We start from the raw sequence: 22,025 nt of genomic DNA, 5'->3' as shown, positions 1-22,025 counted from the left end.
TGTTAGTGGTTAGCTGTCTGTGTCTTTGTGTTTGCTGATCTCCGTCTCACATTGTCAAGAGCATCCTCCCTCTTTTCTGAGGCTGTTTTGCTTCTTTCCAGCTTCTTGAGCTTGAAACTGTAGATTGTGTCTGGTCTTACTGGTTTTCTGGTAAGTGCACTCTCGGGGCATCTCTGGTCACAGCCTTGGCCGTGCCCAGGACTCACAGTAGCAAGTGAGCTCTTGCTCCTGTGTGTTTCTAAGTTTCTTTTCCATAGCCCCTGGTCACTAGTGCTCCTGCTCAGTCAACTTCGTCCCCCTTGGTTATTTCTTAAGTTTTACCCTGTTGTCAGTGACTCTTGCTTCTGTAGAATTTTTTGAGATTTCCCCTGCTTCCTAAACCTCACTTGCTTTGTGGCTAAGCTTGTTCCATGTGAATGAAAAACAGTATATTCACCATATGGGAGAGCAACATGAACTTACACTTCGTGTAGTTTTTAGGTTGAGGTACGATTTACACACATAATCACATGGAATTCATGTAGACTGCATTTACATAAAATGCACCAATTTTAAGTTTCCAACATTTTGGGCAAATGTATTCACTCATGTAACCATGGAAAAGAAAAAGAACAATTCTGTCATCCAGAGCAATTCCTTTGGGCCCCTCTGGTCAATCCTGGTCATGCTGCCCCCTCTGGAGAGATGACCGCTGTTCTGAATCTGCACCCATGGACTTCTGTAGGGATGGAATCCTGCCCTGCGCCTCTGTGTCTGACTTCTTTAGTTCTGCTTTAGGTCCGAGATTGGTTTGTGCCAGGAGTGTGCCAGCAAGTACGCTTTGATTTACATCAATCTGTTCACCTGCGCTTATTCTAAGTTTCAGCTCTGTGAATAGAGTGACTATAAATGTTCTGTTACAAATTTCATTCTTGCTATTTTCTCGTGACATGTTTTTATTTCTTCCAGGTGAATGCCTAAGAGGGGAGCTGACAGGTCATAGGGTGGAGATCTGTTTAGTTTTATAAAAACAGTCAAACAGTTCCTCAGAGTGGCTATCTCATAAACACTGACCGCCATCAGACATTAGCTCCTGGTACTAAGTGGCCCTGAGAAACAGTTGCCCGAACTCCCCTGCCCTCTTCTATGTGTTCCCCTGTCCTCTATCAAACCCTGCTTGGGGCAAGGAGGGGATAGCTGGGTCTTGATGTCAGAGCGCAAGAAAATGCTTACTCTTTAGATAGACACCGGAGCAGACTGTGCAGGCAGCCTGAAAATGTGGTTCCTGACCACCATGGTGGTCACTTCTGTCCTTCAGTGGTCAGCCTAGCTGGGGTAGCAGGCCTCTCAGCCGCAGGCCTCTCATGTTTAGTTGGCTTGCCCATGGTTGAGGCTGCGCAAGATAGCATGGGAGGTGCTTCAGTGTGAGCCTCCTGCCTCCCCTCCCTGAGGGAGGAGTTCCCATGATGGCAAGCCCCTAGTGTCCACTACAGGGTAAGGAGGAACTGGAGCTGTCCCTGGCTCCACCTGGCCATTTGGACCTGCCTTGTTAGTCTGGTCATTCTTGCTAATATAACTGCTTGGGATGTGCTAAGCTGGGATACTGTCATGTGTTCTACATCCCAGGCCTGAGGCCCTTCAAAGTGAACAAAGGTGATATCCACCAGAATAGGCGTGGCGAGGTCACACTGAAGGGGTCTACCTCACCAAGGGGCCAGGGAGTACCAGGAGTCCTCCAGGGAACCTCAAACAGCCAGAAGCCTACACAGCATACAGGAGAGGGGATACCAAGCTGCAGTCTTGTTGACTGGGACTGCTTTCACCTCCCTCCCCGTCAGGGCTATGGTCTGGTCTCTTCTGGACATGGTAGTGTCCACCTTAAACTTAGTGCCTGGTGAGCAGGGAGCAAGTCTGCAGTTCCCGTCTGGTGTCCTCAGGCTGAACCTTAGAGGCAGGCCTGTGGACATTACTCAGGGCTGACTAGAGGGCTCCAACTATCATGCTGCTGTTGGCTATAATGGTGGGCTCACATCTCTTGGAGAACTGAGATGCCAGACAGTCTACTACAGAGGAGCCACCAACAAAACACAGTGGGGCTTTTCCTGGCTCACTCCCCTGTTCTTTTCCTCAAACCCAGGAGCCCACTCCACCCACAGGGCCTTTGCAGAGTTGGCTCCTCTGCCAACACTTTTGTCTCTTGTGCTCCGAAGGCCATTCTCTCCGTGCCATTCAGACCTCAGCTGACAGGTCAGCCCCTTCCGTGAACGCCCACTTTGAAGGCACTACCTGCCACGCTCTGGCAGGTTATTTTGCTTTAAATCTGTGTAGACTAGCCTCTCCACCCTAATGAGAGAGAGAGAGAGAGAGAGAGAGAGAGAGAGAGAGAGAGAGCGAGAGAGCGAGCACATGGTGTTCACGGCCTCCAGTGGTCACAGAGAGTGTAGAACCCTATGTACCATTTGCCCATACATACGCACACTATAGCGTGAAGATGCAGTACCAAAGGATGATTCACATCAGGGCAGGACGAAGTGCAACCACACGCTACCCAGAACTCCATGCAATTGAAAAACGTAAGGATTGTTTCTTTCTGCAATGTGCCATTCAGTATTTTTTTGGGGGACTGTAGGTGGTTGGGGCCACTGAAATCATGAAAAACCAAGCAGTCATGTGTGTGTATGGGGGGGGGGGCACATTATTGTGTTTTGAGCACCATTGTGGAAAGCTGTTTTGTGCTCTTGTCAAGTTGGATGTATAAGCCCTGTAGGCACAACTACCTTGTCATTCTGTGGTGTGAGTCCATGCCTGGGCAGGTCCATGCACACAGCTGGCACACAGCCACTACACCAAGGGGGAAAGGGGTCACTCTTGAACACAGCATCGTAGTTAAAGGGCAGATCTGGGTGCCAATACTGCACTAGCTTCGTATCCTAAGCAGGTCAGTCTGTTGCTGCCATCCATCACCAACCACCGATAGGTTTACCATCACTGCCGCCACGGTTACTAATATCGCCGCCATCATCACCATCCCACCAACACGGCCACCACCTCATATGCCTGCCACAGTGTCCTAAATGGACTGGTGTGCTCAGGGCCAGGTGACTGGGGAGTGATGGGCTCTGGTCTTGCTGCTCAGAAGACACAGCCTGATTTACTGGGCAGGTTGCTATGCCTGTGACAGGTGTGAGTGGTAACACACCCCTACATGGCAGCAGACCCTGGAGGTAAAGGCATCAGGAAAGTGGTGATTTTCTTTGGGAGAATGAGCCCCATGTGCATCACTTGTGGCTCTGCAGATGTGATGCTTGTTGCCATGGTAACTGTCCTAACAATAACCTTCCAGAACTGATATTCCCCACAACCACCCCAGCTGCCACCTGGGAGGGAGAACCCTCCTTGCCTACAAAAGTGAGCCCAAAAGGACACTGTGGGAGGTGGAGATGACATGGGGGTGGGGGAGGGGGTAGGGGTGGGGAAAGAGGTTGGATGAGGGAGGAGTTTGCACCTCTGATCCAGGGCTGAAGCCAGATGAGAAGGCTCCTGGGGTCCAAGAGCAGAAAACGTCACAGCTGGAAGCCTTTCTCCCTCTCCACCTTTTCATTTTGCTAGGAAGGAGTCCTCTGGGCCTGAAGGTAGAATGTGGGCTGTGCCATCTGGGCACGGATAGCCTGCATGCCTCTGGCGGTTCACCTCCTCCCCATTGTCTGACCCTCAGTGCTCCACGTGTTACCTCTACTGCTTCAGTCGGCGGAGGGGAGTGTCCAGGGGCTCACAGGAATAGAACAGGGGGAGAGACCGACCACACAGTGGCCTTCAGATTGCACTCTTTGATGCTGCAACTTTTTGTGTAACACAGCCTATCCACTTCTGATAGGTGACCTAACAAAAGAGTGATGCTGCGTCCTCGTCTGGTGTGTACATTTGTGTGGTTTTGTGTATATGTAGAGTGTATATATGTGTGCTTATGTGCATGTTTTTGTATGTGCATGTTTTTGTATATGCATGTCTGTGTGCATGTGGTGCATGTGGTTTGTTTTTTGTTTGTTTGTTTGTTTGTTTTGAGACAGGGTTTCTCTATGTAGCCCAGACTGTCCTGGAACTCACTCTGTAGATCAGGCTGGCCTCAAACTCAGAGATCCACCTGCCTCTGCCTCCCAAGTGCTGGGATTAAAGGTGTGCACTACCAATCACTGGCTGTGTGTATATATTAATATATATGTTTGTGTGAAAATAAAAGGTAAGGAAGGCTTTATGGACAATCTCAGCCACCCCTTTTTTGATGAACTTATGTGTATTTTATGTGTATATGTATGTGTTCCACATAAGCATGTGTAGGCCAGAGGCCAATGTCTGTCTTCCTTGGTCACTTTGCATCTTTTTTGTTTGTTTGTTTTTTAAATTGAGCTCCCCACTGAACCTGGGGCTTGCCAATATAGCTAATCTGATCAGTATGCTCCAGGGATCTTCCGATCTCCATCTCCAGTGCGGGGATCACAGGCCCCGTGCTTTTTCACATGGTTCTGGGGGTCACACTTGGGTCCCCCCCATGCTTGCACAGCAAACACTTTACCAACTGAGCCTTCTCCCCAGCTCCCACACTCCCGGCACATCTTGATTGACGTCTGACAAGTTACTTCCGCTGTCTCTGTGTTGTCCAGTCTAGGAAAGAGTGGGTAATAAATAGCACATGGTCCGGGATTGGGAATTGAACAGTAAAAGACGGGTAACATCCATGCTACCACTGAGATTCAGACACCGCCTTGTCATCCTCCGGACCTGCTGGTGGGAGGGTGTGTGACTTGGTAGCCTGAAGACAGCCTAACTCACGGAGGGGTGCAATTTTGTTTTGTTTGTTTTCCTAATTGTACTCTACTGCGCAGCCTGCCTCCTTCTCCTTCCAGAGCTCAGAAAGAGCAGAAGCAGCTGGGCTCAGCAGGTGCTACGGGAGGTTACATCACCCCCAAGAGCAAGCTTCAGCCTGACCTTCACCCTCTCCCCACCCTTCCCTATGCCTGTTGCATGGCCCAGGGTCCTCCATGCCTAAGCTCACGCATTTTGGCACAATGGGGTTTCTCTTCCTGCTTGGGTCCTGCGGATGTCAAGGCCAGGATTCCTATTTTTCTCAGCTAGACACTTCTGACTGGGACCTGCACTTGTCCGTGCATGTCTCGTTCTCTAGCTGTCTTCTAGTGGAGGCTGGGTCTGGACACCCATGATGGGGACTTTCCAGGAAGCCTGCTTTCACCTGGCAGCACTCTGTCAGATCTGCCTTTTGGAAAGACCCCTAGCTGCCCAGCAAAGAACCCTCATTTGCTCCTTCATCTAAGACACTTGCTAGGATGTCCGGGGCCAGTCTTTGGTTGGGATCCAAGTCCACCAAATCTGCTCTTGGGGATCAGTAAGTGGAAAGAATTCAGGCAATCGCCTACCAATGCCATCCAAGCAGGTTGCAGTGTTCCCTCCCAACTGCCCAGGGGGGGGGGGCCTGGCCCCAAACACAAGGAGGCTACTTGGGGATGCTGGCTAAGGGGAGCTTTGTGGGAATCTGCCTGTGCCCTCCTTCCTTCAGGGCCACTTTCAAGAGAGATTAGAAAGAGACGGGGGAAGAATGGAGGCTTCTCTTCCTGGCCAGAACAGAGGCAAGGGGCTGGACCAGGCTATCTGGGCAACAGGACTCCCTGACAGAGCAGAGCAGCCCCTGTTTTGCTGGCTCAGGGCCCCATCTGGACTCCAAATGTTCACCCCAGGGCAGAAGACACCTTAGTCACCAGTCTCAGAAGAAGCAGGGAAGAGGCCTGGGATCACCGCCAGCAAGCCCCATCCTCTCCAGCTCATCCCATTCCGGCTAGGAGACTCATGGGCAGCTCTGCCTGGCCAGGCGCGAAGGGTCTGGCATCTTATGGGGGTACGGGGAAGGGAGGAGCCCAGTGGAGGGCGACACACAACCCCTCCCAAGTGAGGTGCAGTTCCCTCTTGGTGTTTAGGGAGGTGGGTCGTTAGGGGAGAAGAGTCTGGGTTCACTGTTCAACTGCAGTAGTGGAAGAGCCGGCCCAGTGGCTTGTCCGTGCAGGGCGCGGGCCTCGAGGGGCAGACGCAGTGCGTGGGCACCGCGTGGTGCAGCCCATGTGCTGGGACAGGGCGCGGGCACGGGTGGGATTGCATGGTGCGGGCGCAGTGCGGGTGCCGGCGCGGGCGCGACGTGTGTGCGAGTGGAGCCGCGGTGCGGGTGCAGGGTGCGGGCGCAGTGCGCGTGCAGGCGCGGGCACTAGTGGAGGTACAAGGCGCGGGTGCGGTGTGTGTGCGGGTGCAGGCGTGTGTAGGGTGCGGGTGAGGCGCGTGCAAAGGGCGGCGGGCGGGGCGGGCGCGGCGGCGACAGCGGCGCCCGCGCCTCTGCGCGCGTAGGTGTGCGGCGCGCTCCTGGCGGGGACAGAGCGAGCAGATCTCGCGTGCGCTCGCCGCCCGGCGCAGCCCAGCCCGGCCCCCGCCCGGCGCCGCGAGCCGAGGTGTCTCCCGCGCCCGCGCCCGTGTCGCCGCCGTGCCCGCGAGCGGGAGCCGGAGTCGCCGCCGCCCGAGCGCAGCCGAGCGCACGCCGAGCCCGATCGCCGCCGCCATGGCCACCACGGTGACCTGCACCCGTTTCACCGACGAGTACCAGCTGTACGAGGATATTGGCAAGTAAGAGCCTCGGCGCGCGCGGGCTGTCCGCAGACCCCGGGGAGCAGGGACCCCATCGCCGCCGGCTCCGCGCGCACTGCGGCCCCGCGCGCCCCCGGCTCCTTCGGGCTGCGGGCCCAAGCTCAGTGCTCCGTGCCGCCCGGACCCCCGCGCCTCGGGTTCTGGGCCCCCGCTGCCCCACCGCAGCGCGTACGGCCCTGCCCCGTGCCGTAGCTCGGCGGGGACCGAGACTCGGGGATCTGGACTCGGCGTGGCGGGGGCGGCAGCAGGTGTCCCCCGAGCGCCGGGCAGACGTGACGCATTTGGCGGCGGGGAGGTCAGAGACAAGCGACACGCGGGGGCGGCTGCCAGGCCTAGAGTGCCCGAGGGGTCGGCTATGGCCCCAGGGGGTCGTCCCCGGTGTGGGCGCGCTGTCCTCACCCCCACCCGAGCGGCGGGCGGCAGCGGTGGCGGACCCGCTCCGCGCCTGCTCCTCGCGTGGCCCCATCTGCTCTGGGGGAGCAGCGTGGGAGCAGCTTCTGCCTTGGGTCCCTTGGGTAATCTGGGTTCTGGAGGATTTTTCCCCCAGATTTTTCTGGAAACAAGAATTTGGAGGGGGTGGACGAGGTCAGGGAGCCAGGATCAGGCCATGGGGTGGTGGTGAGAGAGTGAAGCCGGGAACCAGTTGGGCCTCTGATTTCAGGGTCATCGAGGCAGACAGAGGTTGGCTTCTGGACCGTTTTATTTTATGTTTTTTTTTTCCTTCCTCCTGTGGTGGGAGGGCTGGGGGAGGGACTCTGAAGGCGTATTTCGGGTAGGGCCTCGTGGGGAACAGGTGCCCTGGCGCAAAGACGCTACTCCGCAGCATGAGCAATATGGGGGTGAAGCTGTGGGTTAAAGCGTCCAGACCTGCCTTTGCCCCTAGGGTCGCCGAAACACCAAAGCCCCCCAGTGCTCTCGTGTCAGGCCTGGAGCTTCCCTCTGTGATTTAAGGTGACTGCAGGGGCATCCTTAGGTGCTAGCTGCATAACTCCAGAGCTGGGTCCTCCTTCCCACTCCCTCTCCCCTCCCCCATCCCTCCTGCACCGTGGGGGCGCTGGCGAGATTTCCTCTTACACATCCAGCCGCAAATCCTTCTTTTTTTTTTTTTTTCCTTTACTAAAAAAGCGTCTGAAAGCTTGTGGTGGGCGAGGGACGCTGATCATTGATAATTGTGGAGTGCCCAGCTGGAGGAGTGTGGGGGTGTGTGCATTCCCCACTTCTTCCTGCACGTGCCCAGAGGATTTGGGTCAGGCCTAGGGGGCGGGGATGAGGAACCAAGTGGAGTGGCAGGAGGAAGCCTATGCCAGATTGCAAGGACCGAGGCTGGGTGGACCTGTACAACCATGCCAAAACCCCTTCTCCAGCGCTGTGTTCCTCTCATACTTGGAGTCATTGAAGAAGCTTCCAGTAGCCAGTGGGGGTTGTACTCTGCGAGGAAGAGGTGATGGGCTGGGAGTCCTCAGGTGGAGGTGAGGCACCCTCGAGGTTATGGGGTGGGGGGCAGCCCTTCAGACCTTCTCGATGATGATGCTTCGAAGAGGGCTCTTCCCGGCCAGTTGCCCATCTCTCCCGCAGCTCTGTCTTGTGCTGCCAGGGCAGGTGGCAGGAGTCAAAACAGAGCAGTGGGAAGCCTCTCCTTCCTAGGGAACCTTCTTGTCACCTTCCGTGTGCCCAGGAGCCTGTACCCCCACCCAGGGCCTCTTGGTATCTCCCTCTCGAGCAGTCTGTGTGAAGAGAGCATACCCTCCAGATCACCTAGCTGGTCTGTTTCTCCACCGTGGTGGTGGTGGTGGTGTGAGCTGTCCTGTGCTGAGCACCTGCATAAGGGGGCCGCTGCCACCCCCGCTGGGGAGTGGAGGCTGAAGGGTGACATTTCCAGTAGACACAGGTGAGGACTGAGACCGCCAGCTCTTCCCTAGGCACAAGAGAATGAGCACTCACCCAAGTGTAGGGACGCCACACAGGTGCCAGGGTGAGACCCCAAGTCTGGTGTGGAGGGTCCAAGTAGTCAGGAGTGGTCCGCTCAGCCCAGCATACCTTTGTGGAGACTGCTGGATGCGAGGCCCCGGGGATGGGCAAGGAGAGGGATGAAGGAGATGATAACCTCAGGATAAACTGTGGGAACTCACCGCCCGCTGCCCCCCCCCCCCCAGTAGCCATGTTGGTTAGTTGTTGACAGCGCCTGCCTGGGGCACAGTTGGTGCTGCTTTACAGCCCCAGGTAGACACATCCAAGTTTATTTAAAGCTGTAGCTCCTGGCTTCCAGTCAGGAGATGCTGAGTTCCCTGCTTGGCCAAAGGGTTGGTCCCAGGCCCACAGCTGCTCTTGGTTGTCTGGTGGCAGCTCTGGGCTTCCCCCTCCCTTCCTGGCTCTCTCAGATCCGGATCTATCCTTCCTCAGGCCTGGGCAGCAGGTGGGCTGGCACAGGGGAATGGTTCTCTGGGGCCTGGCCCACGAGACACCTCAGTGTGTGTCTTTCTTTGCAGCTGGTTCTTGCCTGATGGTTCATATGCTGGGATGCAGACACCGTGAACCCGGGGCTCAGAGCAAGCACAGTGCAAAGTGGGGAAGCCCTCCCTCCATCCACATGGAGCGGCCTTAGGATATTTTCAAATTGGATGTGTTTTAAAAATCCAGAAACCCTAGAAACAATAAACATTGATGCCTCTTTTACCCAGAACTGAAAGTTGTTCATCATTTTGTCTTAAAGCCTTATCTTAAAATTATAGCAAGTAATGTATGACAAATAAATATTAAATTGCCCATTTTCTTCTTCTGTCTTGGCTCAAACACTCCCATTCCTCGCTGCATTCATACGGATTCCTATCAAGGATTCCTATCAACATATGATCCTTCCCAGTTTTCTTATACCTTTATGTACAAATCCAGAACTTGTTTTCTCAGTCAGGATTGTCTTGCTGACAGGCCATGGCCATGGCCGCCACATGGTGATCATGGTGTGTGATCACCATGTGTCATCTGCTCTGCTCCTCACGTGACCAACACTGTGCACATGGTTGCTGGTGCAAGGGATGAGAGTTACTTTGGTGTTTGTCCCTGGTGGTAGGGTTCCTGGCGAGGCTTTACCATGCCTCGCCATCCCCATTTCCATGGGCTACGAGCCCGATGCACCAACCCTGGCTTTGGCAGGTAGGAAAGGATGATGGGCAGGAAGTGACTGCAAGTTCTGGATTAATGCATGTGAGTTTTCCCCTTTAGAGGGTTGTTGTCTGATTAAAATATAGATGGTCTCCCTGGAGAAAAGTACTTCCATATGTTTTGGATATAATTCCGGAGTTCATGGACACTCCTACTTTGGGGGAGAGGGCATGGGGATCTCGGCCTATAGCTTAGTTCCTATTTAATGGTATTTTTACAACAGTGTCTGTGGTTACTACCTTGCCAAGCCTGGGCTGTGGAGACCACCCTTGACCTTCATTCAGCCCAGAAGACTCCCACCATTCTTGGCCCCACCCCCATTGGCCCAGAACTGACCTTAATGTGTCCTTGACTCCATCTCCTGCCCCCAGTCAGCATCCAGAGCAGGCTGGGGTGTGTGTGCACTGCCCACTGTTAATGTTTCTTCTGATCTGCTCTGGACTGCCAGGTACTTAATAAACTTAGGACATCCAGGGCAGCTCAGCTCCGGACACTACCTTGTTCTGGGATTGAGTTCAGGAGGAATCTTGTGCTTTCTATTGTGTTTGCTTTCTCCCCGCTGCCCTGGAGGACCCCAGGCCCTTTCTGCCTCAGGGCCTTGGCTAGGGCTGCCCCCATCTGCTTGTCCCCACGGCTCCTTCTGTGCTGTCTTGTGCACCCTGGGCCTGGATGACTTACTCAGCCTGGAGGCTGAGTCTCAGGGCCTGGCCAGAGTGGGCTTCCCATCATCTGAGGGGAAGGGGTAATTGGACCTCTGGCCTTTGCCTGATGGCTTGCTCTCCAGAATGAGCCCTGGTCTTGATTCTCTAATATAGGGTAATTTAAAAAGAAATTGCACATGCTGGCTTTGCTGGCAAGATGCGCATTAAGGTGACGCTAGTTTAGTTACTATTTAATGGTATTTTTATACCATAACCTACTTTGCTGGGAGCTAAGAATACATCTGCATGCCTGCTGCCGGACTCTGTTCTGGTGACAGTCCCTTGCACTTCTCTGGTGCTTCTTATATTGACATGCTGCATCTGTGGGACAGGTACTGTGGTCATTCCAGGTTTACGGGGGGGATACTGAGGGGCCCAGAGCAGTTCCATCTCTTCATAAAGGCCAGGGTTTCCATCGAGGGGTTTGTTCTGAAATCCAGTTCTGCTCATCGGAGCTGTTCTGTGCTTTGGAAGTGTTGTCACTCAGCTGGCAGACTCTTGGTGAGCTTGTGGTCCCCTCAGACCCCAGGCTCCTGAGGACCATGACTGTCTTCCAGCCAGTGGCTTGTTACATTATCTTTGTGCATTTCCAAACCCAGGGCCCTGTCCACATCTCCTTTGTGAAAATGTCACTTCTTCTTGTCACCTCTCCCTGACAACCAGCACCCTGACCCCATTTGAGACCAGCAAGACTTAGGATTTTATTTTACTCGTTAAACAAACTAGGGTAATATAGTCTTGTGATGAAAAAAAAAATCAAGTAATTTGGCAGTTATATGCAGTAAAATGTGATCATTTGCTTTAACTCCCCCCCACCCCAGGAACCATGACTGTCACCGTAAGGGTATGTGTGTATGTACAACTGTAGTACATACACAGCCACATCATGTATGTGATCTGAAAACAGGCAGGCTCGCCATGTATGTGGCTCTATGATGTGTTTACCTTCATAACAGAGAGTTTACCTTCATGTCAGAGAGTCAGCCCTCTGCCCCAGTGTTCATGAGGAGCTTATGGAGGCCAGAAGTCAGGTGTCTTCCTCAGTCATTCTCCACCCTATTTTCTGGCACAGGGTCTCTCACTGGGGCTAGACTATTGGGCCAGTAAGCCTCAGGGACCCCCCTATCTCCCCCCACCCCAGTGCCGGGATTAAGGTGCATATAACTAAATCCAACCTTCTCTGTGGGTGCTGGGGAGCTGAACTCGGCCCTTATACCTGCATGGCACGCACTTTACTTACTGCCTGAGTGGTCTCCTGAGCCCCCTCACATTAGAAAGTCTTTCCCATGGCCATGAATTGTGCCTCTTTAGAAGAGAGATGCGTGCACATCTATCAGCTGTCTTTTTAAAACCCAAATTTGGCTCCCATCTTCTGATATGTGATGGAAAATGAAAGGGCCCTGTATTTGAAGTCAGAGCCCAGTTGGTCTTTAGGAACATGGGGTGGTAAGGAAGGAGGGACTGTGTGCTCAGTGGAGCTTTGGGCTCTGGAAGGGAAATGCCCTCATGGATGCTTTTCAAAGTCAAGGTCATTGGTACTAAGGGAGATGGAGTCCCAGGTCTTCCTTGAAGAAGCCAAAGTATATATTCTGGTATTTTTTTTCTTGCTGAGACTTCCCAAAAGTGGAGGACAGTGAAATTAAGAATCTGAATTGAGCCACCCTGAAATTCAGCAAGTAATTAATTCAGTAGGAAGGAATGAATGGAGACTCAAGCACAGCTTCTGCCCCTGGGAGACCCCCTTCAGCTTGCATCTCCTGGTCCAGCAAGATCTGTGGCCTTGCTGGAAATTTTACAATACAGCTCTAAAACTAACCCCACTTTCCTAGCCCTTCTACAAACAAGAAATCTGATTTGTTCTTTGTAAAGCATCTGGTTTGTCCTTCTCTTTTTGAGACAGGGTCTCATGTAGCCCAGACTGGCCTTGAGCTGCAGCTGGTCCGGGATTCTTGACCCCCCTGTCTCCACCTCCTGAGTGCTGGGATTACAGGCTTGAGCCGTCACACCCAGCTTTGTGAAGCATCTTTTACAGATGAAGTCACTTTGTTAGTGGCGAGACAGAATGCATTATGTATCAACTTGGTTTTTCAAGCATTATCATATGGGCATAGTACATACAAGCATATATTTTATGAATAGGAAAATCTGAATTTATTGGCTATAAAAGTATCTCTTTTCTATCAAAGGTAGTCTTACCAACTGTCTTAACTCGGGATGGCTTTTGTCTCCTGGGTTAGAGTCATAAACTTGATCAGGGCTCAGCTGCCCTTGGACAGGGTGCTTTAGTATTGGCATGATGACCCTAAAATAACAAAACTGTGATTCTTTGTCAAGCCAGATACACATTTCTGTTGAATTCTAGAACAGATTGGTAAGAGCTAGGCAGTGATTTAAGATTGTATTACAGGAAAGATCCAGGTCCACAGTTGCACAGGGGTGGATTTTGAAACCCTCGGACATTGTCTTCCTATTTTGTGAGTCGTACCTTAAGTCTTGAGTGGAGAGGTGGGCTCTCCTCTTGGGGAGATGCCAGCTGTTATGATGTGCCGACACATACACCGACCGTGCCTTTTGCAGCAAGGAGCCAACATTCAATGGCTTAGGACCATGCCTTGCACATAGTAGGTGTTCAGCAGTGGCTCAGCAATGTCGTAGGCCACTCAAGCCAAACTCTGTGACTGTTTCCCAGAACCACAACACAATCTCCCATTCAGGGCAGTACCCAGTCCTCGGGGGTACCCAGATGGCTAGTCTACGTGATCTGCTAATTTTGCCACTTTGAGAGTGGCAACATGGGCCTCCAGCCCTCATATGCTGGCCCAGTGGCCAGCCTGTAGGAGATTTGCATCCTCCCACTATCTTGTAATGGAATTCTTCCCATTATTTCTTGCACATTAAGGTGATTTGATACTCAGAGTCTGAAGGGTTTGCTCCAGATCATTTGTTAGGGGACTTGGGGGTCTAGTAGGAGCAAGGTCTGCTGAAGAACATGACTGGGGTAGGGCTTTCCCTCATTGGCCGTGTTTAAGCCTCACCCCAGCCCACCTCATCAGACAAGAGGGGAGAAACATGAGGAGGTTTGAAAACTTCCTAGGTGTCTCCGATGACCTTACCTGATCCCCTCGGTTCTTTAAAGCCTCACTAACTACATTTGGAATTCTTGTTGTTTTCTGTTAATGCACAATGGCATGAATCCCTACTCTATACACGTTGTCTGGAATGGCACTATCTAGAATAAAGAAAACGTGGTCATACAGATTTAAAATTTTCTAGTACTTAAAAAAAATCAAGAGAGAAACAGTAAATGAAGTTTAATAACATATTTAACATATAATCTCAAATGTGTTTCAACATGTAATCAATGAAAAATTATTACATATCTTGCATTCCTTTTTATATTCTGACTTGGAAACCTGCAGTGATTGTACACTCCCAGCGTGCGTCAGCTCGGGCCAGCCGCAGTTCAGGTTCTGGTGTTAGCGCGACGGTCGTGGCCGACAGACTGGAGGGCTTTGTTGTTTCTTTTGAGAGTGGTAGTTACAGTCTGCTCCCGATTCTCCCCCGTAGACCTGTTCATTCATTGTACAAACCTGATTGCATGTTCACCATCTGCCAGGATTCTCCTGGCTGCTCAGGAAGTAATAGTGAGCAGAACAGTCAAGGGTGCCTGCCTCCTGCTCGTGGGGAGATGCAGGTCAAAGACGTAAGAGCTAAAAAACATGAGCACCTGCTAGGGCAGCAAGAGATGAGCACCTGCTGGGGCAACAAGTGAGGAGCACCTGCTGGGGCAACAAGTGAGGAGCACCTGCTGGGGCAACAAGAGATGAGCACCTGCTGGGGCAACAAGTGAGGAGCACCTCCTAAGACAACAAGTGAGGAGCACCTGATAGGGCAACAAGTGAGGAGCACCTGCTAGGACAAGTGAGGAGCACCTGCTAGGGCAACAAGTGAGGAGCACCTGCTAGGACAACAAGTGAGGAGCACCTGCTAGGACAACAAGTGAGGAGCACCTGCTAGGGCAAGTGAGGAGCACCTGCTAGGGCAACAAGTGAGGAGCACCTGCTAGGACAACAAGAGATGAGCACCTCTTGGAATCCTGGAGCATCAGGTGGGAGGAAGGGGTACATCTATAAACAGAGGTAGTAGGGCCAGGAAAGAAGTAATGCTAGGCTCTAATTGGTTCTGGAGGGACAGAGGTGACATTACTACCATCCCAACAGAAGGGATTACACAGAAATATTGTGAACAGTTATGTGCCAAATTAGATAACCTAGGTGAAATCAACAGACTCTTAGAAAGACACAAACTCCTGGCTCAAGACAAACTAGGAAATCAGAGTAGACCTGTACTAGAAATTGTATTAGTAAATCACCATAGCCTCCATGGGCGGCTTCCCAGTTTACTTCAAGAATGACACTGGACCATGTTAATGTTCTAACATTAGAAGGAATTAGACACTGATGCTAGAAGAAAACTACAGGTGGGTATCCTTTGTGAATAGAGATGCAAGCTGGGTGGTGGTGGCACATGCCTTTAATCCCAGCACTCGGGAGGCAGAGGCAGGCAGATCTCTGTGAGTTCGAGGTCAGCCTGGGCTACAGAGCGAGTTGCAGGAAAGGTGCAAAGCTACACAGAGAAACCCTGTCTCGAAAAACCAATATATGTATATACATATATACATATATATATACATATATATGTATATATATACATATATACATATATATGTATATATATGTATATATATATATATGCAACTTCCCAAACAAATTAATAAAACTAACCTATCAGTGCACAAATAGACTATACAACAGGGTTGGAGAGGTGGCTCAGTGGTTAAGAGCACTGACTGCTCTTCCAGAGGACCAGGATTCAATTCCTAGCACCCACATGGCAGCTCACAACTGTCTGTAACTGGAGTTCCAGAGACTCCAAAACCCTTACAGACATACATGCTGGCAAAACACCAATGCACACAAATAGACTATACAATATGACAAGTAGGATTCATCCCCAAAATGGCAAACGCTGGTTAAACATTCAGAAAGAAATCTCTCTACCTGACAGTGTTGATAGAATAAAAAAAGAAACACTATGACCATCACAATGGATGCAGACAAAGCATTTGTATTAGTTACTTAAATTTTTTTTATGTGTGTATGTGTGTGCAGGTGTGTGTGTGTGTGTGTGTATGTACACGAGTACATATGTATGTGGTGTGGTATGCATAGATTCACATACATACTGGGGTCAGAGGTCGTTATCAGATATCTTCTTCAGCTGCCATCCATCTTAGTTTTGGAGACAGGGTCTCTCGCTGAGTCTAGAGCTCATGCATTTCTAGACTGGCCGGCCAAGGAGCTCGAGGAATTCACCTGTCTCGGCTCTTCCTCCTCTACTCCAGAGTTAGGGTTATGGACACACAACCTTGCTCAGCTTTTAAGTGGGTGCTTGAGATCTACACTCAGGTCCTTATGTTTGCATGGTAGGCCCTTTCGCTAAGCCATCCCTCCAGCCGCCATCCCTCCGGCCGCCATCCCTCCAGCCCCTCTGTTAGTTGTTTTCTCACTGCTGGACCAAAGTCCCTGACAGAAGTGACGTGAGGAGGAAGGGCTGGTTTTGGCTCACAGTTCCAGGGGGGTTTCAGTTTGTCACGTGGGGGCCGGTGTGTATGGGAGGTGGTACAGTGGTGTCGGGAGCATGAAGGGGAGCTCCCATGTCTCCACAGGACCCAGAAGCAGAGCTAGAAGGAGCCAGCTCTGGGCTTTCACTCTCCAAGACCTGCCCCCAGCGCCTCACTCCTGCCAGCCAGGTGCCCCAAACTGTGCCACCAACTGGGACCATGCCTTCAGCACATGAACCTGAACGCCGAATGTGAAATGTGCATTCAGGCTGTATTAACGTTTGACAAAATCATAGACTCTTTCTTGGTTTAAAAAAACAAAAATACTGCAAACTGGAGTAGAAGGAACCTTCTTTAACTTGACAGAAGGTATTTATGAAAATCCACAGTGACGTCACCATTTTTCATAGATCACAGTGATGAGGTTCTTGCCAGGGATATTTTTACAAGAAAAAAAAATAATCAGATTGGAAAAAAGTAGGTAAAACTGTTTGCAGTTGATGTGATCTTGTACAAAATGTCAAGAAAGCCTTTAAAAACTGTTAGAAAAAAACGCAGCTAATTTCAGGATACTGATACAAAAATCCATCGTAATTCATCACACTAGCAATGTTTAATCCCAAAATAGAGTTCAAAAAACAAACAATTCCATGTACAATGACATCTAAAGGAATAAAATACAGTACTAAGTTTTACAAAAGAGGAGTTGGGGGTAAGGTCATTGGTGCCTAAGGCCCTGGGTTCCATGCCCACTACCACATAAAAAAAATAAAATAGAAAAGAAGAGGAGAATTTGCACATTGAAAACTACAAACCATGCTGAGAGCATGTAAAGACCAAAATAAATGGAGCAGCACCCCTGGTCATGGGTGAGCAGGCTTACGACTATTAAGGGCTAAGTCGCCGCCACCACCTTTGCCTTCCTGAAACACGATACCCGAGGAGGCTGGTTCCTGGGAGACTGACTCCAGCTCAGTTCTTCAGAGGTGCAGTCCCGGGTCACTGGCCTGTTTGCTTCTGGGCTCATGCATGGTGAGGCCCACCGTCATGGCGGGTGCATCAACTGGGACAAAGGGTTTTACCTCAGTGCACACAGGAGGCAGGGTGTGGGCAGCCTCCTTTCCAGCCCTTACCTCTGTGACCTACTTCCTCCAACTAGACCCCACTTTCTACCTTCTACCACCTTCTGGGGATGTGTTCACATTCTGAGTCCATCAGTGATTGATGCCTCGGTGAGTTAGAGCCTCAGAACCCATCAGGTCCCAAAAGCCTGTCAGCCACACCCAAGCCTTTCCAGGGCCCTTCGGGAGAGATTTCAGATTCAAACTGCAGCAAGGGTTTGAATGGTCCAAATTTAACTACAGTGCCTTTTTGTTGTTGTTGTTGTTTTCTTTTTTGTTTCTTTGAGACAGGGTCTCACTATGTAGGTCTGGCTGTCCTGGAACTCACTCTATAGACCAGGCAGGCAGGCATTCAATCACAGAAATCCACCTGCCTCTGCCTCCTGAGTACTGGGAATAAAGGCATGCACCACTATGCCCAGCTTAACCATAGTTTCAATATAACACTTGAAATATTCTAGGGTCCTTCTTTTTTTACCAAACTTGACAAATTTGTCCTAAAATTTACATGGAAATTTGAGGGATCCAGAATAGCCAAAATGGCCGGGCGGTGGTGGCGCACGCCTTTGATCCCAGCACTTGGGAGGCAGAGGCAGGCGGATCTCTGTGAATTCAAGGCCAGCCTGGTCTACAGAGCGAGATCCAGGACAGTCAGGGACACAGAGAAACCTTTTGTTGAAAAACAAACAAAAAACCAGAATAGCCAATAAAATGTTTTTCTTATAAAAGAAAAAAAACCCCAAAACTCGGAGGATCCAGTATCTTGGTTTCAAAACTACACAGAAAAGAGCAATCAGAACATTGTAGCGTCAGCAGAAAGATAAGGCAAGACTAGTGAATCCAGATTGAATGCCTGGAGCAGACCTGTACCTTTATGCTCAGTTTTTGTTTGATTGGTTGTTTTTGCTGGTGCTTTCGGATGGAACACAGGACCTTGTGAATTCAAGTCAACTGCTGAGCTAGCTCCCTGCCCATCAGTGGATGCTTGACAAGGATACCCGGACAGTTCAGTGGGGGAAAGAATAATGGTTCATTCAACAAAGGGACAATTGGGTCACTGTTCACTGTGGTGGGACACGTCTATAAATCCCTTAGCTGACAAGGCTGAGGCAGGATTGTATGTAACAGGATGCGTATAACAAGACTGGGTTTCAAAACAAACCAACAGTCCGACAGTGTGCAAACGCAGAAGAATGAAGTTGAAACTGACCTATACAAAATGATCTCAAGATGGGTCGTAGATTAAAATGTAGGAGATAAAACCATAAAGTGCTTAGATGGAAAAGGAGCGAGCGTGTGGCCTTGAATTAGGCGATGGTTGTTTAGCTACGGCACTAAAATATAATCAACAAAAGAAAAACAGGTAAATTGGACTTCATCAATATTAAAACTTCTGTGTTTCAAAGGATATGAATAAAGGAGACAGCTGATAGCTGGGAGAACTGATTTGAAAACTATGTATGTAAGAGTTTGTGTTTGCAATACTCAGAGCTCTCACTACAGTAAGATGAATAACCCAATTTGTAAAATGGCCAGAGTGGGCTGGCTCAGTTGGTGAACTGTGGCTGCCTTGCAAGAATGAGGCAGTGAGTTTTATCCCCAGAACCCATGTTTTACAAAAACACACAGCTCGGCAGAGACAGGTGGTTCTCTGGCCCACTGGCCAGCCAGCCTCACCACCATGGTGAGCTACATGCCAAAACGAGACTGTGTCCCAGGGGGGGAAAGTAGATGGCACCTGAGGGAGCTCAAAGTTTTCCTCTGTTTCCACGTGCACATGAACCCTTCACACACAAGTGGCTGGAAGACCCATCTCTCATCCAGCCAGGATCCTGAAAGGCAGCCAGTCCCCACTGGCTCTGGCCTGCATCTCACTGGTCCTCAGTTGAAGTGGGAAGAAAGGGTATGGAATGATGGCCACGGGGTAGAATTTAAAGTGATGAAATGTGAAACTTGGATCGTGGTAATGGATGCCCACCTATGTGAATATATTACAAGCCATTAGGTCATATACTCTAACTGGGTGAGCTGGTCTGTGAATTATACCTCAAGAGGCCCTGGGGCCTGCCTTAATATGCAGACTTCCCAGAAGGGAGATGTGGAAGGGCCAGCTCTGTCAAGCCAGCTTCCGCTGGGAAGCCTCCACAGACCACTCGGTGAGAAACACTCTTGTTACCAGAGCACCTGACAGGTGCCTGGTGACCGTGTCTCTAAACTTAGCTGTTCCTTGGGCCTCTGCCTGATGTGAGCTCAGACTGGCGCTCAGGCTCCAGGCATGGCAGAGTCAGGTTCCCACTAGGTGAGAAGTGTCTAGGACCTGGGATCTCCTCGGGGCAAAGCCAGAGCTGCAAACGCTCTAGTGACTATGGAAGACTCACGCCACACCCGTCCTTTCTAGAGACAGGGGTGAGGACAAGTCTGCCTGGCTCCATTCGCGTCCAGAACTGTTCTTCTTGAAGGTCCTGCTTCCACTGTGGCCTCACCTTACTCTCCTTTCGGAGTATTGTCCCGTTTATACTCCAGCAGGAGCTGGCACGTGGCGTCCTTGTAACCCCGTCAACATCCCCTTTTCTGACTGGGAGGTGCGGTCCACAGAACAGCAGTACAGTTTCCTCTGTGGTGGGCCTCCCAGGACACACAGGTGGTTGGCCTGAAAGTCAACTGAGGGGATCAGTGAGATGTGGACCAGAGCTAGTGGGCACTGTCTACCTTTCAGGACCCTGGCTGGGTGGCAGGATGGGAGGTGGGTTCCCATAGGCTGCACGCCTGGGGTCAGTGAGAACGTGGTGTCCTCAGGCCACCATGGACTGGATATTCACTTGACTCGCGGGTCTCATCGTGTGCCTAGAGACTAACATAGCTCAGCCTCTGCTCTCTTGCAGAGATGAAGACCCCCACCAACCCAGGGCCCTCTGTTTCTTTCCCTTTCTCCTTATCTCCTTGTCACAACAGCCCCTGGGACTGGGGGGAGAATATCTTTCACTCACAAGTCCTGCCCGGATCCATGGTTTTGGTGCCTCCCCCCCCTCCCCATTCCTCTGCAGGCTCAGGTTCATTTTCTCTTTACACTGACCGGCACTCATCTTTGCCAGCGGCAGACACGATGGATAACTTGTCTTGTTCGGAGGGTCTCTGTCTCTTTCTCTGTGACAAGGTACCCTCTCAGGTGCTAGAGCTGGGGAGGGGCAGAGGCTGCCTGCCCTGTGTGTGGCTTCCAGGGCCTATCCCATCCCCGTTGGCTCTTAGTTCACTATTTACTTCCTGGAACCGTTATGGGACCTGCCCCCCCCCCCCATCTTTAGTATTTATCACCAGAGGCTAAGGTTTGATTGGTCACACGGTACTGTAGGCCTTCTTTTTAGAGCCATATTTTAAGAGCTGGGGGTGTAGCTCAGTGGTAGACACTTTCTTGATGTGTGAGGCTCTGGATTCCACCCCAGCACCACACAACCAAAACAGAACATTTTAAAGGCAGTGTTTCAAGTGCCAGCTTATTTCATTTCTTTTATTTAAAATGTTTTTGAATTTTTCATTGATTTTTTTAAATGTCTTAATTTAATTATTAACTAATTAATTTTATTTATCTCTGTGTATGTGTTTTGCCTGCATATGTGTCTGTGCATCACTTGTATGCAGTGCCCGTGTGCAGGGGTGGGGAGGGGGCAGAAGAGGACATTGGATCCCCCAGAGGTGGAGTTACAGATGGTTGTGAGCTGCTGCCATGTGGGAGCTGGGACTCAAACCCAGGTCCTCTGGAAGAGAAGCCAGAGCTCTTAACCAGTGAGCCGTCTCTCCAGCACCTCTTTCATTATTTCTTAAAGATTTCCAGAGACACACAGCCACATGTACCACTGGAACATTTCTTTCTTTCCTGTGGTAAACTCCACGAGAAACTTAGCATTTGATGGCTCACACATGCAGACGGACGGTAGCATCAACAACACTCACTGCCATATGACAGTCACACTTGCTCACTCCCCCACCACCCCTGCCTTGGGCACTAACTTCCCGTCCTCCACCAGCCCTGGCAGTCTCCATTCTTCCTTCTGCCTCTGAGGCTACTCTCCTAAGTACTTCACAGAAGTGGGAGCATACAGCGTGTCGTCTCGCTGGGCACAGTGTCTGCCGGGGTCACTCATGTGGAAGCATGTGTAGGAACCTCCCTCCTGAGTCTCTTCCATGGCCCGAGTGGGCATGTTTTATGCATCTGTTCACCCATCAGTGGACACCTGCGGTCTACCCACCATGTGAGTGGCGCAGCTTTGAATGCCCGTGTGTAGAGGACGTTTTTATGGGCATGCTATGTGTTCTCTTCTGCTGGGCATGTGCTATGAACTGCTGGTCTGTTTGGCCTTGGGCTGCTTTGCTTCGTGGGTTTCAGTCTCCCACCTATAAACCAGGAGCAGAGCAGCCCTTGGGCCCGCCCTTGGTTTCTGTGGAAACCTGGTTCTTGCAGATGAGACTTTCTGCTGAGCTTTCCTGCAGGATGGGCTAGTGCCTTGCAACTGACATGGACACAGCTCTGCGTGTGATGTAGATCCCTTAAGAATAAAACAAGAAGCCGGGCGGTGGTGGCGCACACCTTTGATCCCAGCACTCGGGAGGCAGAGCCAGGTGGATCTCTGTGAGTTCGAGGCCAGCCTGGTCTACAAAACAAGTTCCAGGACAGTCAGAGCTGTTACACAGAGAAACCCTGTCTCCAAAACAAAACAGTAAAACAAGAAAAGTGAAATCGGATTGATCTGA

At 51.0% G+C, this 22,025-nt stretch overlaps 1 protein-coding gene across 10 annotated transcripts in view; it reads left to right on the top strand.

Annotated features, from left to right (window-relative positions):
• The first annotated feature begins 6,492 nt into the window (after positions 1-6,492).
• Positions 6,493-22,025, top strand: part of Camk2b (calcium/calmodulin dependent protein kinase II beta) — a 90,883-nt gene continuing 75,350 nt past the window's right edge. For 3 of the 10 annotated variants that reach the window (XM_052734441.1, XM_052734439.1, XM_052734438.1), the window contains exon 1: positions 6,494-6,654. In XM_052734441.1, coding sequence (XP_052590401.1) covers positions 6,590-6,654 — 65 coding nt within the window. In that variant the 5' untranslated portion in view covers positions 6,494-6,589. Of the gene's footprint in view, positions 6,655-22,025 lie in introns of all 10 variants that reach the window. The other 7 variants (XM_052734442.1, XM_052734440.1, XM_052734448.1 and 4 more) reach the window with 4 other exon arrangements.

This window comes from Peromyscus californicus, unplaced genomic scaffold, assembly GCF_007827085.1.
Source record: "Peromyscus californicus insignis strain IS unplaced genomic scaffold, ASM782708v3 Scaffold_13__1_contigs__length_99412109, whole genome shotgun sequence".
NCBI lineage: Eukaryota > Metazoa > Chordata > Mammalia > Rodentia > Cricetidae > Peromyscus > Peromyscus californicus.
This window is presented reverse-complemented; position numbering and strand designations above follow the sequence as displayed.